Genomic DNA, 16,431 nt, shown 5'->3' with positions numbered 1-16,431 from the left:
AAGTACATATTTAAATCAATATCACATTTCTTCTTGTACATTTTTGACTTTTGTTCATTTGATTTGCTGTCTATGCAAACATTTTTTTTAATATAATAAAAATGAATGAAAAGAAAAAGATAGTCCTGTATGCTGATGATGCATTACTGTTCCTAGGTAACAAATCCTGTTCATTGATCTCCTTGAACCTGATTTCAGAGTTTGGCTCCTAGTCAGGTTTTGTTGTTCTTATTGGTACTAGTTGGTGGGACTGCACCAAGAAGATTAAAATAGTGAACACTTTTACCTACCTAGGCCTTAAAGTCAAAGAAGTTTCAAATATTCCATGGAGATTCCATTCGCCTATGGAGATTTTTAAGTACTGTAGTTTGACGCCATTCCACGAGCATACACAATTTTAAAGCATGACATGAACAGGTTAGGTATCCATTTACTCATAACCTCATCTTTTATAGGTTACAAAACAATGGGTTATTTATTGTGTTTTAAAAAAAAAATTTCACTTGAAAAATCGCTGAGCAAATACCTTGTGACATAACAAAGCAACGATCGCCATTTTATTCTCTAGGGTTTCTGCTAAAAAAACATATATAATGTTTAAGGGTTCCAAGTAATTTTCTAGCAAAGAAAATACAGATTCTTACATGTAGGTGAGAAATGTCAGAACTGGCCTGGGTGGGAACCAGTTAAATAGCGACTAATACATACCACATTAATGTCAGCATGAATAAGCCTCAGTTCTTCTACATGAGCCATCTTCTCCTGAAGTAAAAGGTCCATTTCTTGCTTGTACTCTTTTAGATGTCGTTCCTCAGACTCCAAGGACTCAAACTCAGATTTCAGTCTGGCCTTGATCTTCTCCATCTGAAGAGTCTTGTTTCTGGAAGGAACAACATGACTACATTTATCAGACATCACAATTTGAATCTGTCAGTAAAGATTAATTTAATATTTCACACATAGTATTAATTATTAATACTGATATCGCTTCACACAATATGTGACCAGTCCAAGCAGTTTTCTGCCCACTGCTACTTCTAATCTAATGTTCCTGCCAAAACGTAATGTTTGAGAAAATACTTCTGAAAAGACAACCTTCACAAATTGCAGTGTAAGGCTGGGTTAACACCAGTGCGAATTGAATGTGGGTTTCCAATTTGCATGACAGGAGATTGTGCACGGATCTCAATTGAGCCAGTTCACACATCTCTCTGGCAGTGGAGTGGATTGCGCAAGGGCCTTGTGCATCTTTGGCTCCATTTCAGGTCCAAATTCAAGCAAAATTTCAGGCCTGATTCCTCCCTGAAACGGAGAACAGGGACGCATTGGACCCCTGCTGTGAGCAACATCCGTATTAAGTGTGAACACAGCCTTTAGTGGGGAAGAAGGAAATAAATCAGGAGCCCTCTATACTGTAGAGTAGAAATGAATTTGATATAGGGATCAGACAAAAAAAAATAAAAAATGTATGAAACACCTGCAGAGTTGTCTAAAACCATATAAGTAGTCAGCAACCAGTCATTGCACTTGTGGAAAATGGGAGAATGCATATCCGTCAATGCTTTTGACTTCCCCGCAAAAGCACTGACAGATTGCAAGAAGCTCATTTTACACCAACCTAATGAAGTGGCTTACACTGCCAAGAAATATTGAAAGTATTTAACCACTTAAGCCCCGGAAGATTTTACCCCCTTCCTGACCAGGGCCTATTTTGCGATTCGGCACTGCGTGACTAATGGACAATTGCGCGGTCATGCAACGCTGTACCTAAACTAATTTGACGTCCTTTTTTCCCCACAATCAGAGCTTTCTTTTGGTGGTATTTGATCACCTGTGCGATTTTTACTTTTTGCGCTATAAACAAAAAAAAGGAGCGTCAATTTTGCAAAAAATAACAATATTTTTCACATTTTTTTATATGAAATTCCCCAAAAAAAAAAATGTAAAAATCAAAACTTTTTTAACATTTTAGGCCAATTTGTTTTATGCTACATATGTTTAGTAAAAAAAAAAAAAAAAAAAAAAAGCGTATTTTGATTGGTTTGCACAAAAGTTATCGCGTTTACTAACTAAGGGAAAGATTTTTGTCATTTTTGTTGTTGTTTTTTAAAGCGTAATGGCGGCGATCTGCGATTTTTTTGCGGTACTGCGACATTGCGGCAGACAGATCGGACCCTTGACTGACATTTTTGACACTTTTGGGGTTACCAGTGACATTATTACAGTCATCAGTGCTATACATATTAGGCTTGTGACGGTATCAGATTTTCATGCTGCGATTAATTGATTAAGGTTTTGCCACGGTATACGGTATTATCACGGTATTCTATTATTAAATATAAATTATTAGATTTCCACCTCACTTCAATTTCATTGCTGAATTTAGGGGCTTTGGTTCACTTATGCACATTATTATATAGTCAGTCAGTACAGACTCTGTGAACCAGGCCTAAAATAGGTCATCAAGCAGTGTCTGGCCTAACTGGTGATAACTGGTCCTGGCGCTCGGCTCCGATCCGATGGCCTGGTCATTAAGAGGGCAAATCCTTGTGGTCAAGAAGTGGTTAAACCTGAAGGAGGTGTTGTTTATAAATTACTTTACTATTGCTTTAGGCCTGGTTCACATGTATGCGGGTTGGTGGTTCACATGTATGCGGGTTGGTGGTTCACATGTATGCGGGTTGGCGGCCCACATTTGCACAGGCATAGCAGCCCATTGATTTGAACGGGCTGCTATGCCCTCATTTTCCGGCAGAAAAAAGGTGCATGCAGCATTTTTTTTAAATTCAGTGGCCTTGAAATCCATCCTGCTTTTGCACCATGCGACTAACCTGCAGTTCCTGCTCTGGCAAGCTTTCTGCAGTGTTGCCAACCGCCCGTAGATTTACGGACAGCCCGTTAAAACAGGGCACTTTTCTCCTGCCCGTAAATGCCCGTAGCAGGAGAAAAGTGCCCGTAAATCTACGGCGGCGGCGGCGGCACTGTTAGAACTGCGCATGTGCGGCGCGCAGTTCCGGAGATCCCCGAGTTATCGACGTTGGACGAGTGCCACGGCCCGCCTCCATCCCCGCCTCCGTCCCCGCCTCCGCACCTGACCCCGAGTTATAGACGTTGGAGGAGAGTGCCACGGCCCGCCTCTGCCTCCGCCCCCGCCCCTCCTCATTTAAGTTTTCCCACCTGTGTTCCCTTCCCCTGGGCCTGTGTGATGAAGCCGGGTCCGGGACTGGAGGAGTACAACTGGACCGAACCTCGCCTGATCGTCATCCGCTCACCGACACCGAGGAGGGCGATCGGCGTGAGCTATGGAGGGGATCACCGTCACCTACCTATCCGTGCGGGCTGAGCCGTGCTGCTGGGCACTATGCCGACCACTGACCGTCCAGTCCATCCATCCGCCGCAGGTAAGGTAAGTCAGACTCAGAGCCAGCTCCTCTCATCTGGATGGAAGGGTGAGGGGGGGGGGGCCACACACAGGTCCTGGGCTCCTGGCATCACGAGGAGTTGGAAATGTTTCATGTAAGTCAGTGTAACTTGTTGTACTGCCTTGCCTTGCATTGCAATGATATGAGGGGAGCTACTTACCTACCCGTGTAATATCAGGGGAGCTACCTACCTACCAGGTAGGTAAGTAGCTCCCCTGATATCACACAGGTAGGTAGATAGATGGATGGGTAGGTCCTCCGCAGTGTCTGCCCACCCCCTGTACCATGTCTGCAGTGTCTGCCCACCCCCTGTACCATGTCCGCAGTGTCTGCCCACCCCCTGTACCATGTCCGCAGTGTCTGCCCACCCCCTGTACCATGTCCGCAGTGTCTGCCCACCCCCTGTACCATGTCCGCAGTGTCTGCCCACCCCCTGTACCATGTCCGCAGTGTCTGCCCACCCCCTGTACCATGTCGGCAGTGTCTGCCCACCCCCTGTACCATGTCGGCAGTGTCTGCCCACCCTCTGTACCATGTCCGCAGTGTCTGACCACCTTCTGTACCGTGTCTCCCCACCTCCTGTACCATGTCTGCAGTGTCTGCCCACCCCCTGTACCATGTCGGCAATGTCTGCCCACCCTCTGTACCATGTCCGCAGTGTCTGACCACCTTCTGTACCGTGTCTCCCCACCTCCTGTACCATGTCTGCAGTGTCTGCCCACCTCCTGTACCATGTCTGCCCACCTCCTGTACCATGTCTGCAGTGTCTGCCCACCTCCTGTACCGTCTCTGACCACCTCCTGTACCATGTCTGCAGTGTCTGCCCACCTCCTGTACCGTCTCTGACCACCTCCTGTACCATGTCTGACCAGAGTCTGCAGACTCTGATGTAAGGGGGAACTCTGTGCTGGCTGGGTTATGGTAACCCAACCTTCATGTAAATTTGAGAAATATGTTTTTTGACTTTTGTTTAACTTTAACACATTGCTAATAGCACTAGCTATATGTTTATAGTTAAAATATTGATATTTGCACGGTTTAGCACTGAAAATTGTTATTTTAGGTACTTTTTTCAGTGTCCGTAAAAAATTGTTGCTGTCCGTAAATTTTGGACGTTCTGCCAGTAAATTTCCCTCCGGGGGGTTGGCAACACTGGCTTTCTGCATTTTTTGTATACGTGGGCACGGCATTTAAAAACAGTTTGCGTGTGCAGCAACGGCAGGTAAGTCGCATGGTGCAAAAGAAGGATGGATTTCATGGCCACTGCATTTTTTTAAATTCTGCATGCACCTTTTTTCAGCTGAAAACGCAGGCATAGCAGCTCAAGCCCATTCACATCAATGGGCTGCTATGCCTGTGCAAATGTGGGCCCCCAACCCGCATACATGTGAACCAGGCCTAAAGCAATAGTAAAGTCATTAATTGGTTAAACCTGCAGGAGGACCGGTGTTTTTATCTATTAATGACTTTAAATCAATGGGCTGCTATGCCTGTGCAAATGTGGGCCGCCAACCCGCATACATGTGAACCGCCAACCCGCATACATGTGAACCACCAACCCGCATACATGTGAACCAGGCCTAAAGCAATAGTAAAGTCATTAATAGATAAAAGCCCTGGTCCTCCTGCAGGTTTAACCACTTCTGGATCGCAAGGATTTGCCCCTTTAAAGACCAGGCCATCGGATCTGCACGTGTATGAGCTGCACGATTCTGGCCAAAATGAGAATCACGATTTTTTAGCTTGGAATAAAGATCACGATTCTCTCACGATTCTCTGTGTAACAAAAAAAAAAATTGGGATAACTTTACTGTTACGTTTTTTTTTTTTTTATTATTCATTAAAGTCTATTAATTGCGTTTGAAAGACTGCTGCGCAAATACAGTGTGACATAAAATATTACAACAATCGCCATTTTTTTCTGTAGGGTCTCTGCTAAAAAAATATATAAAATGTTTGGGGGTTCTAAGTACTTTTCTAGCAAAAAAAAAACTGATTTTAACTTGTAAAAGGTCCAGTCTTTAAGAGGTTAAACTTCCTTTCTCCCTGGCAGAGGGAAGGAAAAGATACAAATGTAATCATTTTTGTTTATAGTTAGGAGACTTAGGCTCCGTTCACATCTAGGCGTTTTGGGGCGTTTTTGGGGCGTTTTTCTGCTCTAGGATCAGCTCTCAAAACGCCCAACAAGACAAATCCTATTCATTTCAATGGCCCCTGTTCACATCTGAGCGTTTTGACGCTGTATACAAAACGCCCAACGCTCAAAAAAGTACATGAGCTTCTTTTTGGGCAGATTACAGGCGTTTTCCATTGATCTCTATTCAATCTAAAAACGCCTGCACAAAAATCGCGGTAAAATCGCGGTAAAAAACGCCGCAAAAATCGCGGTAAAATCGCGGTAAAAAACGCGCGAAAAACGCTACGCTCAGGTGTGAATGTAGCCTTAATGCTGAAAGGCTTAGCTGTGTGAGTGAATGAGTCATCCAGCTCACTGAAATGTATCAATTCACAAGTCAGGCAGACTTGACAGAGAAACTCGGTATTTTAAAAATGCCACAATAACAATACCGTGGCTATGCAATACCGCGATATATCGAATTACCGAAAACCGGCATATCATATGTCTAATACATATGCACTGTTACTGTAAAATGACACTGGCAGTGAAGGGGTTAACTTTTTTTTGAGAGGGAGGGGTTATGTGTGTCCCTAGGGGCACGATTCTAACTGTGATTGGCTGTGGCTTGAGGTGTAGGAACAGTGATCAACGGTCCTACATAGTAGAACTGTATGATCACTATTCATACACAGGGGAGAATGACAGGCGGCTTGTTTACATTGGCCGCCTGCCTTTCTCCCGCTGTCATGGACGATCGCGAGTGACCGGCAGACATCGGGTCCGCCGGGCACGCGCGGGGGGGGGGGGGATCCGTGACCGCGCTCGCTCGCTTCCTAGACCCTCACAGGCTAGTGACGTAGCCCTACGTCGCTTTGCCTGTGAGGGCCCGACTGCCACAGTAAATATACTGACGGCAGTCGGCAAGTGGTTAATTATCAAAAGAATATATTTGCTTGACTACCAAAAAATTAAAAGTTAGAGAAGACATTAAAATATCCAACAAGCCTATTAAAAAAATCCAACAAGTCTAATTATTATCAAGCTTAACTAGCACACATCAGCCTAAAGAGTAAAGGCCCGTACACACGTACCGATCGTCGGCATACAAACGTCGGTGGACGAAGGATCTGCCGATTGTACGCGTGTTAGTATGGTGCCTCCGACAGATGTCTGCGCACAATCCGCGGACAAAAGTCTTTCGTGCAAACATGAAAATATTTGTATGCCGACACCAGAACGGACGATTGTTCGCCTGTCAGTACACAATTCGGCCGACAGACCGCAGATTTGCAAGACTGGGCATGCTCAGAAAATAGAAAACACAGGGAAAGTTAACCATTACATGACATCACTTCTGCAGTCGGCGGACAAAATTCTTGTGCTGTCCTTGTGCTGTCTTTGCACTTTTCAGCAGACACCGACATCCCGGGGAGAAAAGAGGAACATTTGTAAGCCGACCATCGGTACGTGTGTACGGGGCTTAACTCCACTTTTGTTGAGGAAAAAAAACATTCCCCTCTAGGTAATCAATGTACAAACTTTGTAGCAGATTCCTACTTTTTATTATTCTGAAGAAAAAGCTGCTTGATTGTGTTCATGTGCAGAGTGAATCTGTATAGGAGTAGCTTTCTAATTATCAATCAGCTGCTACACCTCCAGGGATTTACTGAGGAAAGTGACAGAGTCTGCATCCCTTTAGACACGCTTTTCCATCTATGAAGAGAACGATCCCGCCAACAAAAACTCCCCTTACAACTTTGAAAAAAATCCAGTGGGATCTCCTCTCATTCAACAAGGGGGAATGTAAATGCCACAGAGTGGAGAAAATGGTTTCCGGACATCATAAAATACTACTATAGGTCTCTTCTCAGACTAGTGCTACTCTGGTCTGCCTTATACTCTTATAATTAATGGACAAAGACTGAAACATTTGGGATGCACTGACACATTGCAACTCCATGCTTTGGGGTCCGGCCACTGAGTATAGAGATATTGACCCAATTACTAGGGATCCACCGATACTCTTTTTTTTTTTTTTCTTTTTTAAAGGCCTGTACGAGTACCCATACTTTCAGACAAGTACTCGCCAATACAAAGTTCCGATACTTTGTGGTGCGATTTGCGTCCATACAAAATCAATGGATGCAAATTGCACTGTAAAGAAATGTATGTGAATATTGCACAGGAATGCAGTGTGATTCTTGTCCAAATTGCATGTGGTTTCACCACCGCTCCAGTGTGAACCCAGGCTTGTCATAGTGGTTTCAGCATGGGTTCACACAGAAGCAGTGCGGGAAAATCACACGTGTTTCTTTGCAGTGCGATTTGTTCCAATTAATTTTTCATGGATACAAATCATACCATAAAGTATCGGTTTTGGTAACAGGAGCATTTTTACGAGTATGAGTATCTGTATCAGTGCATCCCTACTAATTACCAAAATGCTAGGTCTAGATGTCAGACAAAATTCCCACCGATTTCAGATCCGTGCCTCCTTTTTTCTGTACACACCAGCCATCCCTAATAGCCTCACTCTCCATATGGTGATACCATGGAAGCGTAAGGCTGGCCATACATTATACAATTTTCCTTTAGATTTACCAAAACCATATAATAGATCAAACCTAAACACTTTCAATTTGTATACAATCAGGCATGACCTTGCACTACATAGTTGAAGGTAAATCTAAAGGAAATTGAAGTAAATTGTATAACGTATGGCCAGATTAAGGCGGTTGTAAACCTCTGGACTCTTTTTTGTACTTTTTTTTTACACCCCGCAAGTTAAAGACATAATGTGCTTGTACACATCGCATACTAGCACACTATGTTAAACTTGCCTTAAAACAAAGCCCTCCCATGCCAAGATCTCAGAGCTGCAGTGGGCTCCCATCTTCATCAGTTTTGCTTCCGGGCTCACGGACTCCGGCCGAAGCCGCCGATTACGGCACAGGGCTCGGAAGGAACAGCATGGGTGGCTGTTCCTTCAGAGTGCATGCGCCAGTGATGTCACTGGCTGCATGTAATGTAAATATCTCATAAACAGTGCCCGTTTAGGAGATATTTACATTACCTCTAGGTCAGCCTTATTATAGGCTTACCTATAGGTAAAAGTATTGGGTGGAAATTTACTTCCACTTTAAGTCCCTCTTCCATATAGGCAATCTAATAGATGCTAAGGGCTCATGCACACGGCATCTCAAAGAAGCGGCTCCTACAGGCATTTGAGCTTTTTTGAGCTCTCATTTTTTTCTGCCTGGAAACTCCCCACCATGTTAGCCAATGTGTTCATGCACACCATGGCTTTTTCAGGAGTTTACATGCTCTTACGGCCAGAAAAAAAACCCCACCGAATTTGCGTTTTTTAGAGGAGCTATTGAGCAGAAAAGATGCCGAAGTGCCCAAAAAAAGCTTAAAAACATACAAAAAAAATGAAGTAAAAATGAGCTGAGGAAAGGGTTTGTGAAAAAAAAAAAGCTTATGCTCAAAAAAAAGCTAAAAAAAAAAAAAAAAAACACAAAACTGCACAAGCTTCTTCAAGCTTTGGGAAGAGAAAAAAAAGCTCAAATGCCTTTAAAAACAGGGTTTTTTTTTTTTGTTTGTTTTTTTTTTGAGCTGCAGTGTGCATCAGCCCTTAGATAAAGTCTTTTATGCCCTCTATAACCTTACAAGAACAATACAAATTGGCTTTGCGAGCATTATGCAGTTATATGCAAATTAAACACTTTGCACAATCTATGTCTCCGAACCTTTTCTACCCCCTACCCCTTTTGAAAAGCTTTGCATTATAGGAGCAACCTGCACTAATCTAGGACTAATCTTGGGTATATACATACTTTTCTCAATGCCCCACCTTGATTTTTATGGCTAAGGTTTGGGACGAAATGTGCAGGATTATGGGATATGATGGTATGTCTAGATATCACCCGTTCTGGGAGAAGAGGAGCTTAGGAAGTTACAGGGCTTTACTGGCTGGTATACTTTTTCCATTCTCAAATGAACATCCTAACTCATTTAAAGATCTACAGGACGAGTTTGGTATCCCTTCTTCCAGCTTCATTCAATACCTCTAGCTTCACTACAAACTTTTTATCCAGTCTGTATCCACATCCCTTATGCAGATAGACACCCCTTGATTGTTCAAATAGGTAATGTTACCGATAAAAGCTATTTACCAAAACATATTCAAGCTACAGTTATATAATGGATATCGGCTGAAAGTGCACACGCTCAGGTTTAATTTGAGGGTATGTATATCCGGTATGTATATCCAAATCGGAGGAAGGATTTAGGAATTACAGCTCTTAACAATAGCCATCCCCCTTTTTCAAGGGACCAAAAGGAATTGGGAATTGAATCAAAAGCTGTTTCATGGCCAGGTGTGGGCTTTCTTCAACAATTAGGTAGGTAAAAGGTCTGAAGTTGATTCTAAGTGTGGTATTTGCATTTTGAATCAGTTGCTGTGAACCTACAACATGTGTTCATGATGCTGTCCATGCAAGTGAAACAGGTAAGGCTTCAAAAACAAGAGACCAAATCAACAGTTAGGTACATTCTGAGGAAAGAAGAACGCACTGGTGAGCTCAGCAACATAAAAAGGCCTGGACGTCCACGTAAGACAACAGTGGTGGATGATCAGAGGATCCTCTCTATGGTAAACAAAAACCCATTCACAACCTCCAGACAAGTGAAGGACACTCTCCAGGAGGTGGGAGTATCATTGACAAAGTCTACAATCAAGAGAAGACTTCATGAGAGCAAAAACAGAGGGTTCACCACAAGGTGCAAACCATTCATAAGCCTGAAGAATAGAAAAGCCAGATTAGACTTTGCCAAAAAACATCTAAAAAAGCCAGACAAGTTCTAGTAAAGCATTCTTTGGTCGGATGAAACTAAGTGTAATCTGTACCAGAATGACAGGAAGAAAAAAACAAAGTGTGGAGAAGGCTTGGAACAGCTCATGATTAAAGTACAAAGTCATCTGTAAAACATGGTGGAGGCAGTGTGATGGCATTGGCATGCATGGGTTCCAGTGGCACTGCGTCATTGGTGTTTATTGATGATGTGTCAGAAGACAGAAGCAGCTGGATGAATTCTGCAGTGTTTAGAGACATACGGTCAGCCCAGATTCAGCCAAATGCAGCAAAGTTTATTGGACAGCGATTCACAGTACAGATGGACAATGATCCAAAACACACTGCAAAAGCAACCCAGGAGATTTTGAAGGTAAAGAAGTGGAATATTCTGCAATGTCCCAGTCGATCACCTGATCTTAACCCAATTGAGCATGCATTTCACTTGCTGAAGGCAAAACTAAAGGCAGAAAGACCCACAAACAAAGAACAACTGGAGACAGCTGCAGTTAGAGCCTAGCAAAGCATCAGAAAGGAGGAAACCCAGTCTTTGGTAATGTCCATGGATTCCAGACTTCAGGCAGTCATTGCCAGTAAATAATTCTCAACAAAATATTAAAAATTAACATTTTATTTATGATTATATTCATTTGTCTAATTACATTTGAGCGCCTGAAAATGGGGGGGGGGGGGGGGGGACTGTGTATAAAAATGGTTGCAGTTCCTAAAATTTGTACTTGATATTCATGTTCAACCCCTGGAATTAAAGCTGAAAGTCTGTACTTCAAATTAATGTGGATTGTTTTGTTTTAATTTTATTCTGGTGGCATACAGAGCCAAAAAAGTATGAAAATTGTGCCTGTGTCCAAATATATATGGACCTAACTAAATATCTTTGCAATATGGGTCACTGGCGAATTGCTTTCACAGTACAGTGCAGGTTTATGGCAGGATGGGATGGTCGGCTGATATTCCTACCATAGATTGTGAGATAGGGCAGACAATATTAGAACAAGTACCTATAATATCTATCTCTCCTACCCAGCATTTGTCACAACATTTTGTTATTAATCAAGTACATAGAACTCCTCTTAGATTGTACAAATGGCACTATAGAGAGAATCCGGAGTGTCTCAGATGTGGGGGTACTCTGGCTGACCATTTATATATGTTCTGGAGATGCCCCAAACTTGTACGCTAATGGAACAAAATAATTTTGATTATTAATCAAGCCTTTCAGGTGTCCCTAAAAAACGACCCCCTGACGTAAATTTTGGGGATGCTCGATGAATACCTATAAGGAAAACAAAATTTAAAATCCTTTTTCACTGGTATCATAACCTGCCTGCCTACATTCAACAAGTTAAAATCATGGAAACTCTTAGAACAAGAAATAAATATTACTCTTGTGACCTTTGAACAGGTGTGGGATCCCTGTGTCTGCCTAGACGCCTGGTCATAAAAGATATAATCTAACTCAGACTCGAAAGTTGACCCAGGCTGTCAGGCTCTCTCCTACTACTTCGCCACCATCCCACCCCATCAACCTCTCCCTCTTTTTCCCTATTTACTGTGGAGATAAGCTTTCATTTTTCATCTCTTCCCAACTTCTACTGCTGACATCTCTCCCCAAGGCGCGTTGCCAGAAAGGAGGAAACCTAGTCTTTGGTAATGTCCACAGATTCCAGACTTCAAGCAGTCATTGCCAGTAAAGAATTCTTAACAAAATATTAAAAATGGGGACACCACACAAGCGTTTATGGCCATGCTGCTGTAAGGCACTCAGGGCCCATCATATCTGTTGAGTGATTTAATCCTGAATCCACGTGTGGAGCACGCCCCATGGTTGGGAACCAGCTTTTTTGCAAGCTTGAAGGGGAAGAGCACCTTTAATTTAGCACCTGCACTTTATTTAACAGACTGTGTTCATAATCCAAATTTGAATTTTATCTATATTGATTCACAACACTTTGAATTTTTATATATTTATTATTATTTTTTTTTTTTAATTGATTCACAAGATACTTGTATATTCACCTAATTTGCACCAAGCACTTTGATCATTTATTGCACTATTTTACTTGCAGAAATCAATTATTTATATTATTTCATACATTTCTCTTAACAAATTTGGTATTTATTTTTAAAAAAATTGTCAGTTTTTTTACATTATTTATTGCATATATTATCTATTTATCAATTTTGATCATTTTGCACACAGGCAGCACTTTTCCCTTTGTGCACAAATAGCAACACCCTCATTTTGCACATTATCGATGTTATATATTGTTTATTTAAACCAAATTATATGTGCATAGTAAGTGTTTTCATCCTAGATTGTATTTCAAACAATTAGGCAAGCGCAGAGGTTGGCTTCTTTATTAAGAGTCTATTCCATTCATAATATATTTCAACCCTCAGCTGCTGCATATACACCCAACTTGAGTTACTAATATATAGGTCTTATATCCATTGGCGCAAGGGCTATACCCCTATAGGTATATTTTTACATAGCATTTTTTAAGTTTTAAATGCACGATATGTATACTACGACTGAATGGTTCCTCTGAAGAATACGTTGGGGCCACTTATTCTATACAATGTGTATTGGTAATGTGTGTCAAATTTTTGTACAAGTCCTTGTTAGGCCACTGTCGAAATGTTGTCTTCTGCATTTGTGTATGAAGCCAAGCCATGTTTTGTTAACTTTTGAAAACTTTCTAATAACGATATATTTAAACTAAAAGTTACAGACATAAGATGGCAGGTGGAAGCATGAACAAAATCTAGCCCTTGAGAAATGTTTACTGGCTAGCCATAGGTGGAACTATCTTTATTGGATCATATAAAGATCCAACAAAACAGATCACTGAAGCGGTTGTAAACCCTGCTTTGTTATTTTTACCTACAGGTAAACCTCTGATAAGGCTTACCTATAGATAAAATGAATATCTCCTAAGCATGCACCGTTTAGGAGATATATAGCCTGCATGCAGCCACTGACTTCAGCAGCGCATATGCTCTGAAGGTCCAGCATATCGTACCAGCCCTTCAGAGCTTCGTGCCAAAACAGAGGGCCTCCACGCGCATGCACAGCAGTGACGTCATCTCGGAAGAAAGGACGGGAGAATATGTCAGCCCCCTCAGCGGTGACCAGGTGCCGCTGAGAGGGCTTAGTTCTAAGGTGAGTATTTCATAAGTAGTAGTAGTATGCGATCAATGTTAGCATATTATGCCATTGTCTTGCAGGTTTTTTATTTTTTTTCAAGGTTTAAACCTGCTTTAATGTGAGATGTTACCGAAGTGTGCAACCAGTAGCAGTGCAACCAGGGTTAATTAACACTAACACTGGTTGCACTAATGCAGCACAAAGGGGTTGATTAACTGCCACTGGTCAGTCACTAATGCATCAGTGACCAGCAGTGGCAATACATTAACCCCCTCATGCTGCATAATACTAATACCATTGGTAATTAAATTAACCACTTGCCAACCCGTCACAGTACATATACTGTGACAGGGTGGCAGCTACAGGTGTACATCGCTGCCTGTTTCTGGCGTATGCCCCTGTTCTATCTATTTTAATATCATTTGGGTGGAAAAGTCATTTTTGGTTTCGGTTTTTGGCCAAGGGCATCCTGCATTTTCGGTTTCGGCCCAGAATTTTCATTTCGATGCATCCCTAACCCTAACAGTTGTAAACCACCATGGGGGGAATTTATCAAAACTGGAGCAGACAGAATCCAGGGCAGCTGTGCATAGCAACTAATCAGCTTCTATCTTAAGCTTGTTCAGTTAAACTTTGAAAATGAAAAATAGAAGGCAACTGGACGCCATGATGCACACCTGCTTCAGATTCCTAAGATGACCCAAAATTTAGCAAATTTATATTGCAGCGTCTGAACCAATAAAATAGACCAGTGTTCCAGTTTTTAAGTAAGGATTGAACTTTTATCAAAAAGGGGGGAAAATTCAGTGAGTAGGTTTCATGAAGATGCTTGGATATTATAGTGCCGAGATATTTATTGGCTGTGTGCCAAGCATCCCCCTACCCTCACCCTACCCTCACCCCTTGAGCCATCAGAGAACTGTGAATGAATGCTGTCCCATCTTCCACTGCGGCACAGACGTGTAGTAATCAATAGAATGCAAGTACGGTAATCAGCGCACTCAGTTCATTGACACTTCCTCCGGCTCTGTAACTGAAAAGTCTGTATAGAGTTATGAGCAGGGAGCTACAGAAGAGTTTGTATTAGCCTGACAATGTATCTGCAATCTGCATTTTTCCTCTGCAAAAATATGAGCATTTCTTACTTTTTTCCTAAAGCAGAACTTTACTACATCTGAGCACCAAAAACCAGAGACAAAAAAGGGGGGGTGGGCTTTTCACCCTAAAATGCCTTGGCTTTATCTGTAACCTTTTTCATCTTCAGTTCTAAATTGAACCCTCAATAGAGGATCATCCGTTACCAAGCGCTCTTTCAGACTCCCTCAAGTTACTCTAGCTGAAATGGCCATTCGGTCGTATCAGAAAGTAGCAGCCCCAAGTTCTCAATTGAGTATATTACCAATGCAAACCCTTGGTCAAAGAATTGCCCAAGATAAACACCTACCACCTTCATCATTTTAATATAAAAAAATGTAAAAAACACAAAACGCGAATCGCGGTAAAATTGTGTGTGCAAAAACACAAAACGCACAGCAAAATGCACTGTAAAACGCATCATTCGCACACTGCATAGATGTGAATTGAGCCTAAATGCTGTGGCTGCATTAGTTTTATTTTTTAGGCTTTTTTCCTTCATTTTCTTAGGATGTCTGCAGTCGCGCTGGAGTAACAAAGACACCTTTGGACGCCAGCATTTAATAATCTAGGGCAGTGGTCTCCAAACTGTGGCCCGGAGGCCAGATGCGGCCTTTTGCTTGTCTTTATCGGGCCCTTGAGGCACTATTCATCCCAATGATACGAGACACTATTCTGCCATCCGATGCCAAAAATGTGGCATAATTCCTGCCAATGGCATAACCAGTGAGGCACTGTTTTCCCCACTGACACCAACAATGGGGCACTATTCCTCCACTTAAAGGAGTTGTAAAGTCAGAAGTTTTTTTACACTAATGCGTTCTATGCATTAGGTTAAAAAAAACCTGTGTGCAGCAGCTTCCCCAGCACCCCCTAATACTTACCTAAGCCCATCTCTATCCGGTGATGTCCACGAGTCCCTCGGCCATCTGGAACTCTCCCTCCTGATTGGCTGAGACACAGCAGCAGCGCCATTGGCTCTCGCTGCTGTAAATGTCAGTTAGCCAATCAGGAAAGAGAGGGGGGTGGGGCCGAACTGCAGCTCTGTATCTGAATGGCTACAGCTACACGGAGCTGCAGTTAGGATCGGGTGCCCCCACAGCAAGCCGTTTGCTGTGGGGGCACTCGACAGGAGGGAGGGGCCAGGAGCAGCGAAGAGGGACCCAAGAGGAGGATCCGGGCCACTCTATGCAAAACCAACTGCAAAGAGGAGGTAAGTATAACATAATTGCTATTTAAAAAAAAAAAAAAACACAAGACTTTACAATTACTTTAATACCAAAGATAGGGCACTGTCTACTCCTACTGAGTCCAGACAAATAGTTATATTCCTTCTGGCCACAGTCCAGCCCCCCTAATGGTGTGAATACACGATTAGAATATCGCCCGATCATTCGACCACCGACTTTTGAAAAAGTATTTGTCAGTCGAAAACGTTGCCAACATACACGGCCCGAATATCGCTCGACCATTGCCCGCCGACCATCTAAACAGTGTTCGTCGGTCGAAAACTTTGCCAACATTAACGATCTAAAAAAAAACGTTACAAATCGATCAGATACGTAGTCCTCACGTTTCACGTTTAAGCGGAAGTGATGTAATGTGCGTGTGACCTTAAAGCCACGCCCTTCCTCCTAGCACCAACGACCGCCTAGCACGAATAAGCGTGGGACTGACGTTAAACCACATAATTTAATACAGCCGTGTGTATGTATATATATATATATATATATA

General features: G+C 42.5%; 1 protein-coding gene across 1 annotated transcript in view; it reads right to left on the bottom strand.

Annotated features, from left to right (window-relative positions):
* ZC4H2 (zinc finger C4H2-type containing) overlaps nt 1–16,431 on the bottom strand; it is a 43,725-nt gene that overhangs the window by 18,209 nt on the left and 9,085 nt on the right. Inside the window, exon 2 of the mRNA XM_082264458.1 lies at nt 709–880. Within this exon, the coding sequence (XP_082120584.1) occupies nt 709–880 (172 nt within the window). The remainder of the gene's footprint in view (nt 1–708; nt 881–16,431) is intronic.

Source organism: Pelophylax lessonae (assembly GCF_965119305.1).
Source record: "Pelophylax lessonae genome assembly, chromosome: 7".
NCBI lineage: Eukaryota > Metazoa > Chordata > Amphibia > Anura > Ranidae > Pelophylax > Pelophylax lessonae.
Note: the sequence above shows the minus strand (reverse complement) of the source record. Positions and strands in the feature narration are given on the sequence as shown.